General features: G+C 35.1%; 1 protein-coding gene across 2 annotated transcripts in view; it reads left to right on the top strand.

Annotated features, from left to right (window-relative positions):
• LAMA1 (laminin subunit alpha 1) overlaps positions 1-22,148 on the top strand; it is a 93,313-nt gene that overhangs the window by 64,836 nt on the left and 6,329 nt on the right. The window contains exons 43-57 of one of the 2 annotated variants that reach the window (XM_039339169.1): positions 364-546; positions 902-1,053; positions 2,335-2,478; positions 4,443-4,576; positions 9,326-9,476; positions 10,352-10,476; positions 11,673-11,823; positions 12,541-12,685; positions 13,735-13,876; positions 15,705-15,819; positions 16,002-16,172; positions 17,552-17,703; positions 18,271-18,456; positions 19,620-19,782; positions 21,101-21,213. In XM_039339169.1, the coding sequence (XP_039195103.1) occupies positions 364-546; positions 902-1,053; positions 2,335-2,478; positions 4,443-4,576; positions 9,326-9,476; positions 10,352-10,476; positions 11,673-11,823; positions 12,541-12,685; positions 13,735-13,876; positions 15,705-15,819; positions 16,002-16,172; positions 17,552-17,703; positions 18,271-18,456; positions 19,620-19,782; positions 21,101-21,213 (2,227 nt within the window). Of the gene's footprint in view, positions 1-363; positions 547-898; positions 1,054-2,334; positions 2,479-4,442; positions 4,577-9,325; positions 9,477-10,351; positions 10,477-11,672; positions 11,824-12,540; positions 12,686-13,734; positions 13,877-15,704; positions 15,820-16,001; positions 16,173-17,551; positions 17,704-18,270; positions 18,457-19,619; positions 19,783-21,100; positions 21,214-22,148 lie in introns of both variants that reach the window. The other variant, XM_039339167.1, reaches the window with a different exon arrangement.

Genomic DNA, 22,148 nt, shown 5'->3' with positions numbered 1-22,148 from the left:
ACCCTCAGAATTCCTCAGTCAGTGTGCCTGGCTGAGGATTCTGGGAGCTGAAATCCATGAATCATAAAAGGGCTGAGTTTGAAGACCCCTGGACTAAAAGAAGTGGGCAGAGAGATGCTTAGATGTTGTGACCCTGCATCCAGAGGGTTTTTATGCTGTGATTACTTGTTCAGTTCCGGACATAAGGTAGTATTGCATTTATCAGAATAGGGTACATTTTAAGTTTAGGAAATAAATATGAGATTCTGATCACAAATTTTCTGTACTAGGTTCATTTTGTTCCTGGGACTGATAGTAACTGAGTTTCAAAGATTTGCAAGCAGGATGATAGATAATCAAATTTATGTTGATAATTTGTTTCAGATACTAATGAAAATATTTTGGCAATAAAAAGGCTGGCTCTTTCTGCTAATTTGACTGCCCTTAATGGTATAAGTCATACTGTCGGTTTTAGTGAGAAGCTGTTGAATTCTTCATCCACATTGTCTAAAGTTAATGAGACGTTGCAGAAAACAAATGAACTTATAATTGATTCAACAAATGCTGGTAGGTTTTCTGCTTGATTGCTTACTAGAAATGTTACTGCATGCAAGAGTGGGATTAATTTTTAATCCAATGCATTCTTTATCCTATTCACATTGAAAGCAGTTTGTACCAGTATACTTTGCTGATATGGTGAGAACTTTGATGAGGTTTGCTATCTTTTTCGATTGAAAGTTGGCATTTTCAGACTAGCAAGGCTGAATGAAAAACCAGTAAAAAATTACATATACTTCATTACATAATTTTGTGTGTGTATGTGTGTGTATTCATTATTCATTTGCAGCTTAAAACACAAATAGTTAGCAGAATTGCCCCAAAACTCTTTTTCAGGATATCTCCACTTCTGTTTTGGCAGCAGCATCAGCTGAAAAAAAAGTGAATGAAGTTGAAATCCAGGCTGGTCTATTATATGGAAGGCTGAAACCTCTGAAAATATTGGAAGAGAATTTAAGCAGAAACATCTCTGAAATTAAAGAGCTCATAAACCAGGCTCGCAAACAGGCAGCTTCTGTAAGCAACTAACCATTTTTATGTATTCCAGAAAAGAAACTGCTATTTTGTTCCAGGTTATATGCTAAAATAGTTGCATCACTGTAATAAACTGTAACTGACAAAGTACATATGTACTCTAATGTAAAGTACATACCCTAAATAGTTGTATCTACTGTACCTATATTAAATTTTAAATGATAAAAGCTGTAATACAGACATTATTTTCCTCCTGAGGGATTTATTTGTGTCCACAAGGACTTGTACTTTTCTTTCAGTAACGTAAATCTTCCATGACTGCCTAGGTTCTTTTAGTTTCAAAAATGCAGTTTCAAAGAGAACAGATCCATGCAATGTATGAGACTACTAATTAATACAAACTACTCGTTCTATTGTCAAAACTCTCTATGGCCTTCCTGCACGTCTCTATTTTCATCCCAGGACATTCTTCATTTCTTTCTAATAAAGGAGAGTATTTGTAGCTCAGGGTAGAAATGAGGGATCTTTGGTGCTGTTTGAGCTTGATTGTTTTCTTGCAGATATTTCATTACCCAAACTAGGTGACATCATAAGTGCTAGATGATGAGTAGCACTGATAATATTACCTGATTTGGGTAATGAAATGTCTACAAGAAAGCAACCAAGTTCAGAGGCCACCAAGGACCCCTCATCACTCTGTTCTTCACAGTGCTATCTATTCAAAAAATCCCTGGTTCCCTCCTGCAAGTTTGACCTTAGGGGTAACCTAATCCATCTGTTCCAATCTTTTCTCAGAAGCTATCCTGTGCATATGACTTTTGCTTCAACCTTCTGATTCCTACATCTTAGGGGACATAAGCCCTTAATCAAGTACAACTAACGAAAGTTCTGAAAAAAACATGTATTGTTTTCCACTATCTACTGTTTCCCTTTTCCTCAATGTATTTTGCATTGTAGGATAAACAGAGCTGCCCCCATCAGCGGCACAAAGAAATACCATTCATGATTTTGGTGGAATATAAAGAGAAATGCTCTGTCCCATTGGTTTTTATTTAATTTATTTTTTTATTTAGTACATTTATATTTTGCCCATCTCACTGACTCCTTCATATGATTAGCAATAGCACTTAGGCTTATATACTGCTTCACAGTGCTTTATAGCCCTCTCTAGGCAGTTTACAGAGTCAGCATATTGATTATGTCAAGTATTTTATTCATTAATGTAGATAATATTTCTATGATAACCACTATGTGTCTCTACATGTATGTGTATGGGTGTAAATTGTACCTGCATTATATAATTTTTTTGTTGTTTTTTTTCAGATTAAAATTGCAGTATCTGTGGAAAAAGACTGCATTCGGGCCTATCAACCTCAGATACTATCTACTAACTACAATACATTAACATTAAATGTTAAAACAATGGAACCTGACAATCTTTTGTTCTATCTGGGTAGCAATGGTAAAGTAAGTAAAGGATTTTATATCTCGATTATTCTATAGGCTAGGTACTCTACCAGCTATCAGTACACATTTCCATTGGGTTTCTGCTGAATTATATTATCTGACACCCATACAACAAATAAGTTGCATTTCAGTGGTCAGTACATTGGTTATAAAAGGTTTCTTCATACATGTTTATGAGTACAGTGGCAACTTTAGTATATGTTAGTATCTGAGATAATGAAATGTTACAAAATATTTTGGGTTATTATGAATACAAGGGTGCAATCTCTTGCCTATTTTATGTGTTGCAGACGTCAGTGGGTCAGTAATAAATAATCTCTTAAATTTAGTATCCTGCATATTCAAATGTTAATGTGAGAAAATAGATTCTTAAAACTGGATATGAAATATGTTGATTTTTCTATCCAGTTGACGCATTGTGGATATTTAGATATCCTTTCCTTCTGTTGTTACTTTAACAATAAAAAAGCTTGGTATGCATACACTGATATATTTTGTCTTTATAGTGATACGTCTATGTTACTGCTAAGATAAACAATCAGGATCATAGATACGTCATTTATATATTCTCTAAGCCATTAGAAGGCTAAACTATTAATAATGCTAAAATTTAACTTGAAAGCATAAACTTGGCAGGGCAAGATTTTGCAAGGAAGATGAAAACAAGTCAATTAAAGAGGGAACTTTTTGCTTGATGCAGTAATTTCTTTGTGCCCACAAGTACACACAGATTACTTAAGCATGTATTTAAGCTCAAGCATATAATGGTTATGACACAACCAATATTGCTAGGGAATATTGCATTCACATCTGCAGCTTAACTTGAGATGTGCAGCTAAAACAACAATATCTTTCAGATGTTGTGGACTAATCTCCTGAGGCCAGAAGCATGGCCAAATGACAAGATATTGTACAAACCATAATTTGATACATCTAAAGATATTTGTTACTTTTAAATGAAGTAAACTATAATGATCAGTAGAAATCTCTGTATAGGGTAATGAAACCTTACTTGCTTTAACCTTTATAAGTGGCAGTAGATAGCTGTCCAATAGGGAAAAAGAAACTCAATAATAAATTAGTTGGATTTCAAAACAAAAAACACAATACTAGTATTTTTCTTTTCTTTTTACATTTTTTTTACCAGCACAATTGCTTGCAGTCAGTTAATTGTAATCAGTTGTATCTCAATTGAGACTGCTAATTTCAATAGGTTCTTATATTAGTTTATATTTATGCAATACTAATTTGTTCTTTAACTACACGACTTGTATTTTATAGTAGAATTAGATGTACAGTATATTCATTTAACTGATTCTGTGGTTAATTAAGCCTATATAATTGTATGTGGTCTTTACATCTTCAAAATATTTTTGTTTCCTTGAATGGTTCATTTACAAGCAAAATGTCTAACAGTCCCTCACATTATTTTAAGTTTTTGAAATTGAGTTGGAAAAGTTTAGCACACCTTGTGTATACTACCGACTTCTCAGATATGAGTGTGATCTGCATTAATATTACCTTATAATCATTTTTTTGCCTGGGCTTTCCAAGGTGTTTTTTGTAGTTGGCTAGTTTCATTTCATTTGGGATTCAGCCGTTTCACACTACTTTAGTAGAACGGGTAGCTAATTTTTTTATTGCCCAGGCCCATAATGGACTTCCAGAAGCAGCATCCACACAGAGAACTGGTTGTTCACATATTTGAATCCCACCACTGAATATATCTCATATTTAAGTTGCTGTAATTGAGATGGCCAACTTCACAGTAGTATGTCAAATAATAAACTTTCTTAGTAGGACCAGAAAGGTAGAGTAAAAATTAAAATGATTGTGATATATGAATATGATTATAGTTTCTCTTATGGAATCATAACAATTAAACAATTTTTAAAAAGATTTTTAAAAGCTTTAGAACACTGTTAAACATGTTGGTCTTTTAATATTCACAAACTTTTTCTTAGACTGATTTCATGGCAGTAGAGATGCGACGTGGCAAGGTGGCCTTCTTGTGGGATTTGGGTTCTGGGTCAACAAGACTGGAATATCCTGATTTATCTATTAACAACAACAAATGGCATAGAATACATGCTACCAGGTATGGATATGTAAAATACTATGGATGTGATACTATCTATATAGAACATCAGATATCTAGAAAAGGTAAGCTGTGTTGGGAATAAACAGCTTTTAACATTCTTAAAATAATAATTTAATTTATCTAATAAAGGTATTTATCATAAGATGGATGTAAGAGATAAACAGTTACAAACCAGAGAGATACACATACTATTGGTTTTATGATTTCAACAGCTAGTTAATACCAAATTTTGAAGCACATTCAACGATTTTAAATGTTGAAATTGATGCTGTAAGCCTTTGTAAAATATAAAGTAGTCATTTTGTCTTTTAAAATTTTAAAATTCATTCCCCCAAATGTAAAAGCATATTGACATGGGGGGGCATAAAAGAATGCTGGTAGGTCACATATAATCACAGAACCTGATACAGACATGGATATTTTGAGGGCTGTGTGGTACAGTAGTTGCAGTAGTGTTGGACTAGGAGTGAGGAGATCCGGACTCTAATCATCCTCAGATAAGGAAGCTCATTGGGTCAGTTCCCCTCTCTCAGCCCAGGAGCCTTCATTGAGATGTTACACTAGACTAGAAGCAGGGAAACTGATGTTGTGGTCCACCCTCAACCAGAGAAGCTTACTCAAATGGCCTTTGAAACTTATGTAGCTTAATGCAATTTGACTCCCAGATACTTTGTTAGCTGAAAAATATCACCATTGTGTCAAGGCTGTGTCAGACAAAGAAGCATTCATTATGCAAACCTAAAGCTACTTGTATTAGAACAGCTACAGTAACAGAACCTTGCAAGTTTGAATGTGGTTCCATTCCTCCCTCTTTTATCTTCTTGGAATTAAGAGGGAGAGGCTGGCTGTTGGACGTGTTTTTGTAAACCTTTTTTCTTGGCTCAGGCTGAGCTTCATTTACCCCTTTCTTTTCCTTTCCAACCATCCTGTATATTTACTACAGCCTGCTCACAATCATACATACAACTCAAACTGTACAGCCCAAATGATAGAAGAGTTTTCAGTACCTTGGTAAAGGATCTGCACTTTTTGTTTTTTTAAAAAAGGGGGAGTCTGCATAAATAAACTGAATTTAATGAATACCCTACATTTTTGTAGTGGGTTAAGCTGTTGGACTTGTCCCAGGGAGCCCTTGGATCAGTTGCTCTCTCTCTCTTTCTCTCTCAGTCCAATCTATTAACAGAATTGTTGCTATAAAGCAGGGGTTCTCAACCTTGGCAACTTTAAGACTTGTGGACTTCAACTCCCAGAATTCCTCAGCTTGGCTGGCTGAGGAATTTTGGGAGTTGAAGTCCACAAGTCTTAAAGTTGCCAAGGTTGAGAACCCCTGCTATAAAGGAAGAGGATGAGGAAGTAAGTACATTGCCTGGAGCTTCATTATATAGGATGGGATATGAATCAAATCAGTAAATAGCAACATCTAAGTCAGTGGTTCTCAACCTTTCTAATGTCGTGACCCCATAATACAGTTCCCCATGTTGTGGTGACCCCCAAGTGGGTGTGGCCACCAATAAGAGGGAGTAGGACAGCTAGGGAAAAGGAAAAAAAATGGCGGACAGCATGGTTTGGCGACCCCCATGAAATGGTCATTCGACCCCAAATGGGGTCCCGACCCACAGGTTGAGAACCACTAATCTAAGTGATAAGGTATTCAGAACGGTTGCCATCAACTATATAAATATTTGCATCTTTTTCTTTTTTTTTTTTTTTTTTTTTTTATTAAAAGTTTTATAAATTTTACAAAAAAAAACAAGAACAATACAGAACAAAAAACAACATATACAAAAGAAAAAAAAATTAAACAATACATATAAAAAAAACCCCCACCCCACACCCCTCCCAAAAACCCTCCCTTCCCCCCCCCTGAGCTTCCCAGAGCATAATATAGGCTTAAGAAATAATAATAATAAAAAAAAAAAAAAAAAAAAAAATAAAAATTAAATTAAAAACTTTATATTTATATATATAAAAAAGATATCTATAATAGATATAAAAATAAAACTTATGAAAAAGCTATATAATATTTTTGTATACCCAATCTAAATTGTATAAATTTTATCCATTTGTCCCAGATAGCAAAAAACTTCTCTTGCGTTTGGTGCTTTAAGAAAGCCGAAATCTTTGCCATTTCCGCCAGATAAGCTACTTTAAAAAACCATTCCTGCAATGTAGGCAAAGATTCCTTCTTCCAATATTGTCCAACTAACAGCCTCGCGGCTGTGATCAAATTTAAAATCAATACAACCTCCTTTGTATCACAATCTGTAACAATACCTAACAAAAATAATTGCGGAGTAAATTTTACCCTCCTTCTAAAAATTCTCTGGATATTCCACCATATTTTGATCCAAAATGCTTTTATCTCTCTACATGACCACCAAATATGATAATAGGAAGCCTCCTTATAAACACATCTCCAACATTTAGGTTGCACGTCAGGGTACATGTAAGACATTTTTTGTGGATCAAGGTGCCATCTATAAAACATTTTATAAAAATTCTCCCTTAGATTCTGTGCTTGAGTAAATTTGACATTTCTCACCCAAATAGTTTCCCAGGTGTCCAATGAAACTGGCTCACCAAAGTTCTGCGCCCATCTAATCATACAATCTTTAATTAGTTCCGTTTCTGTGTCCAATTCAACTAAAACCCCATAAATTCTCTTAATGTGGGTTTGTCTTTGATCCTTCAGTTGCTTAATAAGATTTTCATCTTCTCTAAGAAAACCCACCTTACAATCCATCTTCCATCTATCTAGTAGTTGCCTATATTGGAACCCAGAATAAGTAAAATTTTCTTGTGCTAATTCTTCCCGTGATTTTAATTGCCAGTTTTGTCCATCCCATTTAAGTAACTGTCTGTAAGACACCATATCCATTTTAACCCCTCTTTTTATTCCTTCTATCGCATGCCAAGGTATAGCCCATAATGGTAATTTAAAATCACTTTTATAATATTTTCTCCAAATCCTAAGTAAAGAAATTCTTAAAATATGAGATTTAAAAGCCCAATCTATTTTTTTATTAAATATTAAATAGGCATGCCACCCATAAAGTAAATCCCATCCCTCTAGATAAAGTATCTCAGAATTTGTCAAATTTACCCAGTCACTAATTAATGTTAAACCCACCGCATCATAATATAATTTCAAATTTGGTACCTTGAGTCCGCCCCTCTCACGGAAGTCTTGCATAATTTTGAACTTAACCCTTGGTTTTTTCCCTGCCAAAATAAATTTATTGAAACCCTTCTGCCACTCATTTAAATTAATCTCATTTTTCAAAATTGGTAACATTTGAAACAAAAAAAGAAACTTGGGTAGAATATTCATTTTTATCACTGCAATTCTTCCCATGAGGGATAATTGCAGCTTTTCCCAATTCTTCAAGTCTTTCTGTACCCCGACCCACAACCTTTCATCATTATTTTTAAATAGTTTTGCATTAGAAACAGACAGCATCACCCCCAAATATTTTACCTTATTAACAATCTCAAAACCCGTCGAGTTAACCAAAATCTGCTTCTCCTGACTCGACAAATTTTTAGGTAAAATTTTAGTCTTATTTACATTAATCTTAAAACCCGAGACCAAACCATAATGGTGAATCAACTGTAATAAGTTTACTACAGAATAATCAGGTTGCGACAAAGTAACAACCAAGTCATCCGCAAAAGCTCTCAACTTATATTCTTTTTTATTAACATATATTCCTTTAATTTCCTGAGACTCTCGAATTTTAATCAATAATATTTCCAATGTTAAAACAAACAACAATGGCGATAAAGGACACCCCTGTCTAGTACCTTTCTCTATTGTGAAAACCTCCGACAAACCTCCATTAACAATAAGTTGTGCTGTTTTGTTTTTGATATATTACCTTAAGGGCTTGTAATATGTTTTCACCAAAATTCATTTCTTCCATTACTCTTAGCATAAAATGCCAATTCAGTTGGTCAAATGCTTTTTCAGCATCTAAAAATATGAGCCCTGCAGGAACTTGGTTGTTCTTATCTAAGTATTCTAATAGTTAATAATTTGTCTAACATTGTTTTTCATATACCTTCCTGTTATAAACCCTGATTGATCTTTATGCACAAGATGATGCACCACCCTCATAAGCCTATTTACCAAATTTTTTACAAATATCTTATAATCCACGTTTAAAAGAGATATAGGCCTATAGTTTTTTGGTAAAGTAAGATCTTGATCCTCCTTTGGAATCAATGATATAAAAGCACTACGCCATGAAGGAGGAATCTCTAAACCCTGTAAGATACCATTAAAAAGATCATTTAATGGTTGAATCATCTCCTCCATTAAAGCTTTATAATAAACAGCTGTTAACCCATCCGTACCCGGTGCTTTCCCTAATTTCAATTGTTGAATTGCTGAGGCGATTTCCTCCTTAGTAATTAAACCATTAATTTCATATTTCTGATCCTAAGTCAGTTTAGGAAAACTTGCCTCAGCTAAATATTTATTTATATCTAACAGTTGTACATTAGTAGATTTGTATAGGTTTTGATAATAATCCAAAAAAGATTTTTTAATTAATTCCTTCTGAGAAACTAGTTTACCCTTATAATTTATTTTCTCTATTATTCTCAGTCTCTGTTTCTTTCTTAATTGATAAGCCAACCATCTCCCCGGCTTATTAGCATTATTTGCATCTTTTTCTTGAACTGCTATGTGTAACCAGTTAGAAGATTTAACTACTTTAGTTCTTTCGTTATTCTTCTAATTAGGTTTGCGAAAACTGGCACTCTGAGTGTAGAGGAGACTAGTTCTCCTCAGAAGCCCCTCAGAAGAAGTGCAACCTCCCCTGGAACAGCCACTGTGCTGGATGTAAACCCGTCAACTCTAATGTTCATTGGTGGACTTGGAGGACAAATCAAGGTGAAAAGTTTATTGTAATATATTGTGATAGTTCAGTTGGCAGTTATTGAGGATGATTTCCTCCTCATGTGATGAATCCGTAAGAGCTGTCAAGTATTCAGAAATGAAAAGAAAGACATCTATATGATGGTTGCTTGTTCTTTAAAAATGTGCCAGTGACTATAATTTTAATGTGAGAAACAGCGCCATCTTTGTGGAAAGAGGGGGGCAAATTCATAACACTAATTTCAAGATTCCTTTATCTCTTTTGAACATATGTCATGTTGTTGCACACACATACAAAGGAACAAACTTAGCAGCACTGTGCTGCAATACTGACAAAATCAGCAAGCCCCTGAGGATACCACTAGAGAGAGGTGAAAGTTATATACCTGGGAATTAATAATATTAATCAATACTAAGTTGATTTGAATTAAATACAGTTGTCTCATTATTGCAGTGCAGACTATGTCATGCTGCTCAAATGCAGTAGAGTTTCCTCAGTGGAGCTCAGATAAAAACATTGTTCTATTAACTGATTTTGTTTTACTCTTACACTAAGCCACATTTGGAAGAATATAAATCAAACTTTTTTCCCCACTTACCTTTGTAGCTGTGTACCTGAAGGAATTTCAAATAGCCAAAGCTTGTTTTATTTGATCTTTTATTATTAATAATAATAATAATAATAATGATGATGATGATGATGATAAAGTTGGAAGGGACCTTAGAGGTCATCTAGTCCAACTCCCTGCTCAGGCATGAAACCCTATACCATTTCGGACAAATGGCTGTCCAGTTTCTTCTTAAAAACTTCCAGTGTTGGCGCATTCACCACTTCTGGAGGCAGGTTGTTCCACTGGTTAATTGTTCTAAATGTGTTCTGTATTCTATAGAAATCACCATCAATTAAAGTAACACATTTTAAAGGGTGCATTGGGGAGACATTCTTGAATGGCAGGCCAGTGGGACTTTGGAATTTTATGGAAAGAGAAGGCAAGTGCACAGGATGCTTCGGAAGGTGAGAACTAAAAATAGCTGCTGATATTCATTTTATTTAATTATTTTGTGCATTGTCATCTCAGTCAATATACAAAGGAATTTAATTTGGGGTCTATAAGTATTTGGCTTTGAAAAGTATGCCTATGGCTGTATGGATTGCTTGAGGGTTTTATAAATCTAATTAGGCATCCCTGTTTACTGTATAACAACTTAAAAAATAAGTGATCATAAAAATTGTTTGAGTCATCTACCACAACTCATAAGTGAAGAATACCGTGTGATTCTCCAACTTTCCTTCTGAACTCTCTAAGAAATAAAGATGGGTTACTTTTATGAGGAATTCACCTGTTCAAAAGACAAACCTTGTCTTGTAGATGGGTTGTAAAAGCATTATTGTGCATTTAATTTTTGGGTGATTTTTTTTTTATTTTATTTTTTACAAGTACCTGTAGCATGTTCCTTTTGGGTGTAATTTAATTTTGTTGTTTTCCTGTTGTTTAAATTGTTGTAAGGATGTATCTTGAAAATTTTTTTCATCTCCTGGATTTCCTCTGAGTTAAGAGATGATTCAAAGATAATTCTGTAAATGATTTTTTTATATCAAAACCAATTTAAAAAGTGCTCATAGCTGTATAAATATGTTTTAACCAGCAGAGGGAGATAGATGATTATTTTATAAATCTGTTTTGAAGAACCCTAAGAAACTATAAAATTATGGCTATTGATAATGAAGTATTCTCCTTTAAATTGCTGAAGACAACATAGAAGGATTTAGTATGTTGCTTTTTAAATGTGACCATTTTATTGATGTGGTTATAATATTTGAAATTCATATATTGCGTTCTTTACTAAAAAAAGGAAAAGAATGTATTAGACAGTTTCATGTGTATATTTAAACTAGTCTTCAAAATGAAAATAACTTATATATATATTTAAACTGTCTTTAATTAATTTAATACAATTTTTCCAAAATTTAGATCTATGTTAAATTATGTCAAATTAATTTTGTCCTGATCTTTTGCACTACTTTTATTTCTAGGCTAAAAGAGCAGTTTGGCAGTTTTACATATAGACTCAGTTGATGTCTATTTTGACTGTTGCTAAATTGGATTTTCATTATGGAGTGTAGTACAGAGTTCTGTGGACAGAATGCATCTTGTTAAGAACTTAGTTATAGCCTGCCAGTCTCAATCTTCCTTCGTTTGTTTTCCCTAGCCCACAGTATGAAGATCCTTCATTTCATTTTGATGGCAGTGGATATTCAGTAGTAGAGAAAGCACTTCGCTCCACTGTGACTCAGATAATTGTATTTTTCAACACTTTTTCAACTAATGGACTCTTAGTATACCTGGCTTCCAATGGCACAGTAAGGAGATCATCCTATTTTATAAAAAAAAAGATATATTCAGTTCCATAATCTGTATTGGGGGTATTTTTTGTTAAGTAATTAAATAAAAATGAATGAATTCACTACTATGCCTAACCACCAGCTGTTTATTTATTTATTTATTAGATTTTTATCTTGCCTTTGTTACTTTATAAGTCATTCAAGGCAATGAACATACAGAATACTCCTTCGTCCTTCCCTTTATTTTCCCCACAACAATAACCCTGCGAGGTGGGTGGGTCTAAGAGAGAGTGACTGGCCCAAAGTTCCCCAGCCAGATTTCATGCCTATTGCCTTACAAGAATGAAATGTCTGTGCAGTGTGTTACATGAATAGCATTCTCATAAAAATGAGTGGGATTTGATTGTCCAGTGATTTGGATGTTGTTGACCCCATTAGTGAAGAGTCAACAATAAATTACATAAATTGCTTTGTATGATAGATTAGCTAAACCGTTGTTGAATCTGTCGTGACTTTAATAGAGAGATGGTAGCTTTCACTAAGTCTCAGCTCCTCATTTTCAGAATAGAACTAATTTTACAGAATTTGTATCAAGATAATGTATGTGAAGCATTTTGAGTTTTCAAATGAAATTTGACTGCTAGAAATTTCCAAGATTTTCTTATTGGATAGTTGAATAGCTATAGCAGTAAGAAGTGTGATATATTTCCCTAATTTTTGCTTCCTTTTCTGCAGAAGGATTTCTTATCTCTAGAGCTTGTCGATGGCAGAATTAAAGTAACCGTTGATCTTGGTTCAGGTCCCCTTACACTTAAAACAGAAAACCGCTACAATAATGGAACATGGTATAAACTTTCATTCAGCCGAAACAAAAAGGAAGGTAAAATATGTTGGCTCCATCAAGACATAACTCAGTGTGTTTGTTCTTGACATTGATTTTAATTATAAAATTCAAACCATAGGGCTATGAAAACTAGGCACAATCCCTTTATTACTTTGATTGAAGAATCAGAGGTGGTACCATCTTTACACTGAAATGGAAGAATTAGAGGTGGCAGTTTCTGCCTTATGAAGCATGTACCAGGTCTGACCTGCTTTATCTAATTTTCCACTTCAAAACAATGGTTTCTGCACATACGAGAAAGTTTTGAAAATTAAAACGAACAGGGTTTTTTTTTTGTTGCTTTTTGGTGGAAGTTTTATTTGGATGGTTTATGCTGTAATATCAGTATCTGATACAAGTTTGATGCACACTGAAAAAAAACTAATTGAACATTCACAGAAAGGTGAGCTACGTTGATGCTCTTTAATGGATTCTGTATGAGCCTCTAATATTTGGGAACTATCTTAATTAGATGAAACATCTTTACATCAGTTTAACAATGAATGAGATGAGGTTGAAAAAGCCTTTCTAAAGCAAAATCATTCCACCCTCAAGAGTTGGTTGGTTAACCAACCAAAGAAGAGGCAGTCAAGCTATTCTCCAAAGCACCTGAAGGTAGGACAAGAAGCAGTGGATGGAAACTAACCAAAGAGAGAAGCAACCTAGAACTAAGGAGAAATATCCTGACAATTAGAACAATTAATCAGTGGAACAACATGCCTCCAGAAATTGTGAATGCATCAACGTATTATACATATTTATAATACTTTCAATTGTTGAATAGTGAAGGGTAGATTGTTTTTTTATTTTGTTTAAATTGAAATTATGTTGTAAAAGTACTGTCTGAAATAACATGTATATTATATTTTTCCTATTTCTACTAAATGAGAGTGGGGTTTAATTTTTTATTCTTAGGTGATCTTAATGACTACCAGAACAATGTATTGTTACTGTTACATTCTCTGCAATGTTTGTTTGAACAGAAATTCCTGAATCTGACAAACTGTTCCTGTTTGCTTACCTCAAGATATTCTTTTAACTTTCAGGGATTTTGGCAGTCATGGATGCTTACAGCCTTAATTCTAAAGAAATCAAGCAAGGCGAATCTCCTGGGGTAGCCTCTGACCTGAATCGTTCTGACAAAGACCCAATTTACATTGGAGGGTTACCAAGGTCAAGGACAGTAAGGTACAATTAACTATGTTCAAAGAAAGTCCTTAAGAGTAGGTTGCACAAAATGTTCTGTGTGCATGGAAAAGCTGACTTCTCGAAGGCAATGTGAGAATCAATTTCCACTGTTTGATGCACGGGTGGGCGTGTACAGGAAAAATCTGAGATAATAGATACAGAAGCTTTTGCCTTGAGTCCAAGGGCAGCATATCCAATCTGTTCTCCCCACTCCCTGCCAACCTTCTTTCTGTTTTTCTGTATTTGAAATCAATCAGATCTATGGCAGCTTTAAGTGGAGGTAGGAAAACCAAGTCTTTGAGAAGATTGATGGATCATGCTAAGGAGAATAGAAAGACCAAAGTCTTGTAATATTCATCCCCAAAATTCCACTAGGTTGTCATTTAACTAAAATTTGGAGTTCTGAGCCAATCCAAAACAGTTAGGCATAATTCTAAGATATATATTTCAGGTTTTGAGTGCATTCCTATTGAAAATAATCAGGAAATTGCATCTGGCCCTAAACATAGTGGATGTAGCTCTGTTAGTAACTGATTAGTCTCTTGTCCATTTCAATAAAGTCTGTAAGGCCCATTACATGGCTCAGGCCCTAATTATGTGTATGACTATCTTTTTTTCACACAATCTTACAGTCTTGGATTTTTGGTAAGATACTTCTTGCCTACCACAAATAAGCTTAACATTAACCATTATCTGTGGTTTTCTCCCATAGTGGTCTATAGAACAATTTCCTTTTGGAGTCATGGAGTGTACCTTCTTCTTTCAGATTTTCTTGAAAATATGTACTTTCAAAGACAGATTTTGAGTTAAGGCTCTGAACAAAGAATATCTACTATAATATGAGGGGTTTTTTTTTTTAAAAAAAAAACTTTTGCTTACAACCCCTCGCTTTCATGTTTAATATGGAGCATATACTCACTGTTTTCCTTTTGATCAGAGATTTCTTAAGGCATGAGGGAATAGAATGCATGAAGGGGAAATGAGATATGCATGCCATCTGATAGCTTTCATTTCTGTCTCTTTGTATTAGATTGGAAAGAGAGAAAGTATAACAATGGTAATTGCCTGAGCACCTGCCAACCCTGATTACGTAGATCAAGGTTCCTCATTGGTTGACATACTAACTTTGTTCAGCAACTCTCACTTCAAACCTTCCCTAGAAACATGAGAAAATTGGAGGAGGAGGAGGGCCATACTTTGTGGTTCATTTGCTTCCCTTCCCTCATACCTAAAGAGACTTCTCTTAGATGCCAACAACAACAAAAAGTACAATTAGATCATTCCTTTTCCAAAGATAAGCAGGAGTAATAAGGAGTGGTTTAGTGTTAGAAGGGGGGGTAGGTGGGATTCTAGTTAATTGTAATGGCTTGTTTTCCTTTGTGCTGCCATTTTGGCCATTTCTCTAAAATATAGGCCATATGACTGCATTTCATTGTCTTTGGAATATTGAAAATTGAGATGGAAGACCGAAATGAACTGAGCATTGTAGAAAAGACAAATGCAGAATATTAAGTTGACAAAGAGTGCTTTATTTTCAGGAACCTGAATGCAAAGGTGATGGTCACCAAAGCAATTTTAATCATCAGTCTTAAAAATTCATCATAGAAATTTAAAACACAAGGGAGGCCAAGATCAAATGGAAAGAAAAGCTGCCTATTATGCTTTGTATTTTTCTGAATTGTTATATTCTGTAATTGATGTAATCTCTGGGTATTGTTGGAAAAGTGTTGATTTGTCAGAAATTAATTCCTCAGTGACTCCATCCTGACTTTTATGAAGAATTTAGTATTTTGTTCAATTTTAAAAGCTCAGTATTTTCCTTTATTAGGAAAGGAGTTCATAGCAGAACCTTTGTGGGATGCATGAAGAACTTGGAAATATCCCGATCTACTTTTGACTTGCTTAAAAATTCATACGGTGTGAGAAAAGGCTGCATCCTAGAGGTAAGACATACTAATAATTTTGTTCACTAGATTTAAGCTGTTTGCTACTGAGAAATGAGTTAACAATACATGATGACTTGATAATGACTAGCAGGTTGAATGTTAAACAATCAAAAGCTGTATTTTGTTTTTTAATTTAGAATGATGTATTGACTGATTGTTCCTTTTCTTTTGCAATCAAGCCTATACGCAGTGCTAATATCTTACATAATGGTTACATTGAGTTGCCACCCAAATCCCTTTTGGTGGAATCTGAACTTATGGCTACTTTTGCTACAAAGAACTCCAGTGGAATCATTCTTGTGGGGCTTAGCAAAGGTGAAGCAAAACGAAGACGCAGGCAAGTCCATCTTGTGAGTACCCAGTCACCTTTAATTTGATTTTTTTGCTTTTAGTTATTTCTGGAATGGATCTTGACTAATCTCTAAGAGTAAAGCAGGGTGTGATTGAGATAATATTTGGGCTGAAGACCACCAGAAATGCCAGGACTGCTATCTAGATTGGAAAAATCACACGCCATCCTGGAAGAAGGCAGTGGCAAGCCAGGTCTGCATTATTGCCAAGAAATTACAATCCTGTGAAGTCACTAGACCTTGAGTTTAGTTCAGAGGAAATACAGCCTTTTATCTTCAGCTGTTAGATTAAAGGTTAGCGTGGCATAATAGAAATAAGGATGCTTACATAAATGAGTGTTTCTCCTTGAATTCTGCAAATAAAATTGGGTTGATCAGCACAAGAAACCTATAAATTGAGGGTGAAGGTTGTTTCTCCGAGCTTGAGGGTTGATTTCTGAATGTTTCGTTACCAGGCTAGGTAACATCTTCAGCGGTATTTACTGGATGTCTATGTCAGTGTTCTACTTACATAAGGGCTGAAGCTTCAACCCTCAAGCTCGGAGAATGGACCTTCACCCTCATCCTACACCTGAGCTATAGATATTCGCCACTATTGCAAACATGTAAATTTTTGGAACATTTTGAAACAGTGAAGGGAACATTCCCATTTCTGTTAAAAATGGATTAAATAGAAGAACGAACACCACTACGGCAAGCAAGTAGTCCTTGCCTTACAGCATTTGTTCAGCATTTGATTGCAGCACCCTGCAAATATGTGATTGCCATTTGCAACCTTCCCTGCCAACTTCCAGGAAATCAATGGGGAAGCTAGCAGGGAAGGTGACAAATCGCTGGTGTAAGTCTCCTCCACCTTTGCATCCTCCCTGAGTCTCTCTCCATCATACTGCACCACTCACTTGTGCACCACTGAACATCATTCCCATTCCCCACAATACCCTCCCTGACCTATGCTGTATCCTTGTGCATCTTCCCTGATTTACAACCTTGTGCAGCCTCTGACCCTTGCTATACTTCTTACACACACATCCCTTGCGTCCTCTACTTTGGTTGTGGGAAACCAGAAGGACGTTTCCTTGCCTAATGACAATGGGATTTGGATAACAACGGCAACTTGGGACTGCAGGGATTGCAGTTGCTAAGCAATGTGTTTGCATTTATCAGCACATTGCTTAGCGCAAATTCTAGTTCCAATTGCTGTCATAAATTGAGCCCTACATGTATAATTTTGTATCAAGTCCATTCTCCAAAAAGTAAAATAATAAAATAAAATTCCAAGACAGACAGAGGAAGAAAAAAAGACATCCTCCCCACCACTCTCTTTCTACATTTTAACATGCCTAACAATAACGGAACTTGTTTTTTCCTATTCCTTGTAGCCCTTTTTTTCTATTATGCTAGTGAATGGTCACTTGGCTGTGCAGGTCCTTGCTGGTGACCGAGCAAGTGCAAAAAGGGTCACGGTCAAGTCTACTAATGGAACTTACAGTGATGGAAAAGAACATTCTGTTATCCTTACTCGGAATAAGAGGTACAAGCTGAAGTATTAATTGAATTACCACTTATATTAGTTACTGTGTTGTCTAAGTAACTAACATATTATTTCAGAAAACTAATCACAGTTACCTGTTGTTCAGGGCAGTTCAGTTTCCTGTGGTAATTATATTCTGTGTCCAGCTACTGTTTAAAATGTGTGTAGTTATTTCCTTTATAATTTATATAATTTGTAGATGCTTTGTTTACAATTTGTATAATTTGTAGATGCTTTGTTTACAATTTGTATAATTTGTAGATGCTTTGATATTTGGAATCTTATCAAATATTTGTAGAACATAGAAATATATAATTAATTTTACACTAAGAAGCCTTCAGGCCTTATATCTTTAAAAAAAGAGAAATTAATTAGAAAGTCATTAGAAAGGTCTGATGTCTCACAGTAGCAAGCCTCCAACACATGTAGGAGAACCAAATTTATGTTCACGTTATTCAGGGTAGATTATAAAATTTATTTTTTTGTCTTCCTTGAATTATTCTCTTGAAAAAAATGTTACTAAGTATTATATCTCTCTGTTTTGTCCCCCCGCTTCTTGGTGCCCAGAATAATAAGTGTACAAGTGGATGAAAGTAAACCTGAAGAAATTAGACTTGGACTCATGGCAGAAAGCAGACCAATTAATATATCAAAGCTCTTTATTGGTGGAATTCCTGCTGGAGAAAGCATTTCAGGATTAATGATGATGGAGTCTTTCTCTGGTTGTATAGCTAATGTGATATTTAACACAGCGTAAGTTAAAATTAAAATTAAAATTATGCATGGGAAATTTCTTATTTAACCTTACAGTGTATATTGGGGTAGGCAACCTTGGCTCTTTTATGACTCGTGGACTTCAACGGCTGACTCAGGAATTCTGGGAGTTGAAGTCCACAAGTCATAAAAGAGCCAAGGTTGCCTGCCCCTGGTTTATGGAGATTCCCAATCATCCAGGTCATGGTTGTCCCAAAAGTATTTTTTCCAAAAGGCAATTGGACCTTCTTGGGTTTTTTTTTTTCTTTGAAAATGTTTCCTTCTCATCCAAGAAGCTTCTTTAGTTCTGAAGAATATGTATTTCTTATAAGTTATTTAATTAATGGGCAGAAAGATGCATTATTTTTTTTAAAAAAATAACCTTTACTTCGGGTTTAGCATACTGTCTCCATGGTAGAGAAGGATTCCTTTATTTATTGGAGGGCATCATTTACTGTTTCTGCCATGGTATGATAGTTCTGCATATTTGTTTTTAGCCAGAATATCTTCTCTGCCAAATGTCAGAGAAGCTTAAACTAAAACCACTTAACAGGCATGGAAGAATTCATATACTCTGATGCAGAGTTTTATGTAGAAAAGCCAAGAACCCATTATTAAAGAATTCCAAATATTGCTGGGTATCAAGTGCAAGTCTATTTATAGTGTTGAAATTCTTGTTTATCTTTTTTCCTGTCTAAAATGCAACTGGTGGCTGGCCTTCTCATCTAGGCAAAAGGCCTGATTTCCATATCTTTTGCTTTATTGATGGTTTTAAATTGTTCTCCTTTGTCTGTCTGTAGAACTGATTTTCACCCCAAATATATCTGATTTTATTAGTTGTTCAGTGGGATAGGAAAGAATGTCATGCTTAGCTGGATAATTTTTGGTCTACAGCCATTGAGACTATTCTGTAACTATTGACTACAATAGAAGATGTATAGAACCTATATAGAACATGATAGCAAGCAAGATCCATAGATATATAAGATGGAAATCATGGAATTGCACAGTGTTGGACTGGATAATTCTTTAGAATTTCACATGAAAGATATGTGAGAAAAATACTTGGCACTGGATAAATATTTTTGCTTTCTTAGTTTTCAGCTTATGCCTGAAAAATAATTCATGTTTCTTGTGATTTGTTTCTTCTTTCCTTCCTACAGGTTTCTGGATTTCACCGCTGCAATAAAGTATGAAGGTGTTGATATGGACAGTTGCTTTCTTTCAGAGAAATCTAAGCCTACTATTCAACCAGAAGACTTTGAAATCCGATCTGAAATGCAGATGCTGCCAAGTTCTCTAAAGTCTTTTTCACTGGCTGAGGAAGTATGTTATGATGGTTATATCTGCGGTTATGATCATAATTAAACAAAATTAAGCCGAGAAAAGAAAAATCTTTTTTCTATTTTCCAATTTCAATTTAATTCACCTCTTTGCCACAGGTAAATCATAAAGCCACCACTGTGGTATGGGTTCTTTTAATTATGCCCAATTTGGTGGGTTCAAGACACAAAAGTATTAACAACAGCACAGGTGTCTAAACAACACACACAAGCACACATAGTACTCACATGCTATTATTCATTACTCCCCACTACTCATTCTTGCCCACTGTTTCTTGTGAGTACTGCTAGGGGGAAAAAAATCTCTTTCCTGCTGCTTTCTGCTATTTTAGGCTGCTTTACTGCCCAATAAACACACATACCTCCTCCTTCCCTTCCCCCTCATTGTTTCACAATAAATCTTTTATAGGCTGTACTGCTACTGGTGAGAGCTTAAAGAGAAGGGAAGAAAGCAGCACAGGTGCTGGGAATTTTCTGGGCAGCCTGCTTTCTTACAGGGCAATGTATTAAATACATGGAAAAGTAATCCTATTAACTATATTGAATTAATTCATTTATTTTTCATTAAATATACACATAAATAAAATCAATTTTATTTTATTTTGGGGAGGAATTTAGTCATATCTGATTTCTGGATATTAGCATGTCTTTTTGCAGCTGTAGTACTGGATCAATAAGTATCGTTTTATATAAATTTAGATATGTATGATTTATGTACCATTGTAATCATAGATGTAAAAAAATGACTGAAGCTGTCTATTCTGTATTCGGTTCTGCTGCAGATTGTCTAGAATGTAGGTCTAGTTTTACTTTTAAACACGAGCATATTTCAGAAATTCAGTTCTTTTGATCATCCAAATGAGGAAGTACCACAGTGCTGCTCTCTAACCTAGTGTCCTACAGAAACATTGGAGCATAATTTCCTGATTTCCAATTAGCGTGGCTTATTACTGGAATTGGACCAAGCAGGAGAACCATTTCGATGCAGTGGTTAAGGCACCAGGCTATATGGCAGGAGACGATAAGTTCTAGTCCCGTCTTAGGTATGAAAGCTGACTGGGTGACTTAGGGCCAGTCCCTCTGTCTGTCTATGAGTTCACCTCACCTCTTTAAGCCCTTTGTCCTTAAAAAAAATTACAGCTACCACACTTGCCTGAGCAGATGAAACTCAGGCTTGTGTTGTCTTGGGTTCTGATAATTTGAACATGGAATTTGTATGTCATCAAGATTCAGTAAAACAATTAAGAAAATGAGTATTGGATGGAGAATTGGTTCATTTATCTCAGTTGTTCTGTTTACAGAAAAAGTGTGCAGAAAGTGGAGAGCTGAAGTACGTTCCCAATGCCCATCAGTTTGGCGTTACCAGAAACAGTCATTTAATGCTACTTTTCAATCAGTCTACAGTAAGAAAGAAGTAGGTATATCTTAAATTATTATACAGAATTGCTCCACTATATGTTAGATAGAATATTACTCCAATGTACAGTTAAAGAATATGAAGTTAAGGAATAACAACTTAAGAGAACTACCTAGACCAGAGGACCCCAACCTTTTGGGCACCAGGGACCGGTTCCGTGGAGATAGGTTTTTCCACAGACCGGAGAGTGTGTGGTTTTGTGTGCTGCCTGCATCTTTGTGTGGACCGGTTGCTGGCATGCCACAGCCTGGTACTGGTCCAGGAACTGGAGGTTGGGGACCCCTGAACTAGACAATATGTGGCACTGTTAGATGCCACTCATTCCTATATGGTTATCTAGAGCCAGATAACAAGTATCTATTTTTTTATTCTTTTCTTTAAATGCTTTTCCTGCTTCTACATTCATATAGTAAGGTAGTTTTCTGCATGTTATAGATTGGATGTTATGCAGACTCTAGAATAACTGAGATTGTTCCCTGTCAGTCATATGTAGAGTAAATGTTATATAAACTAGTTTAAACTAGCATTAAACACTTTGTTTAAAAACAGCCAAAAAGTTCACTGTTTTTTCTCATAGCATTTTAAAGAAAAAAAGTTATTTCCCATTACAATGGACAATTTTTTAAAATGCAAATTGGAGTATTGTGCAGTTTACTATAACTTCTTTTCCTTAGTTTCTGCCTATTCTGTTTTCTTTCCAGTGGGTTTCTTCATGGATAATGGCTTCCTAGATTTTTTTTTTTATCTTTCTGTATTCTTCTACAATAATTATTCACCTATTATGCTATCCTGAAACACTCAGAAAATGAAAGTATGTTTCACTTACGACTAATCCAGTTAATGTTAGGAGAATTTTCCATCAGAGGGGAACTAGAAACCAGTGGAGAGTTGCCAGTATTATCTGCGATGCCACTCCAGGGGATCTGTGAGAA

This window comes from Crotalus tigris, unplaced genomic scaffold (genome assembly GCF_016545835.1).
Source record: "Crotalus tigris isolate CLP2741 ecotype Arizona unplaced genomic scaffold, ASM1654583v1 scf7180000017731.4096049, whole genome shotgun sequence".
NCBI classification, from domain to species: domain Eukaryota; kingdom Metazoa; phylum Chordata; class Lepidosauria; order Squamata; family Viperidae; genus Crotalus; species Crotalus tigris.
This window is presented reverse-complemented; position numbering and strand designations above follow the sequence as displayed.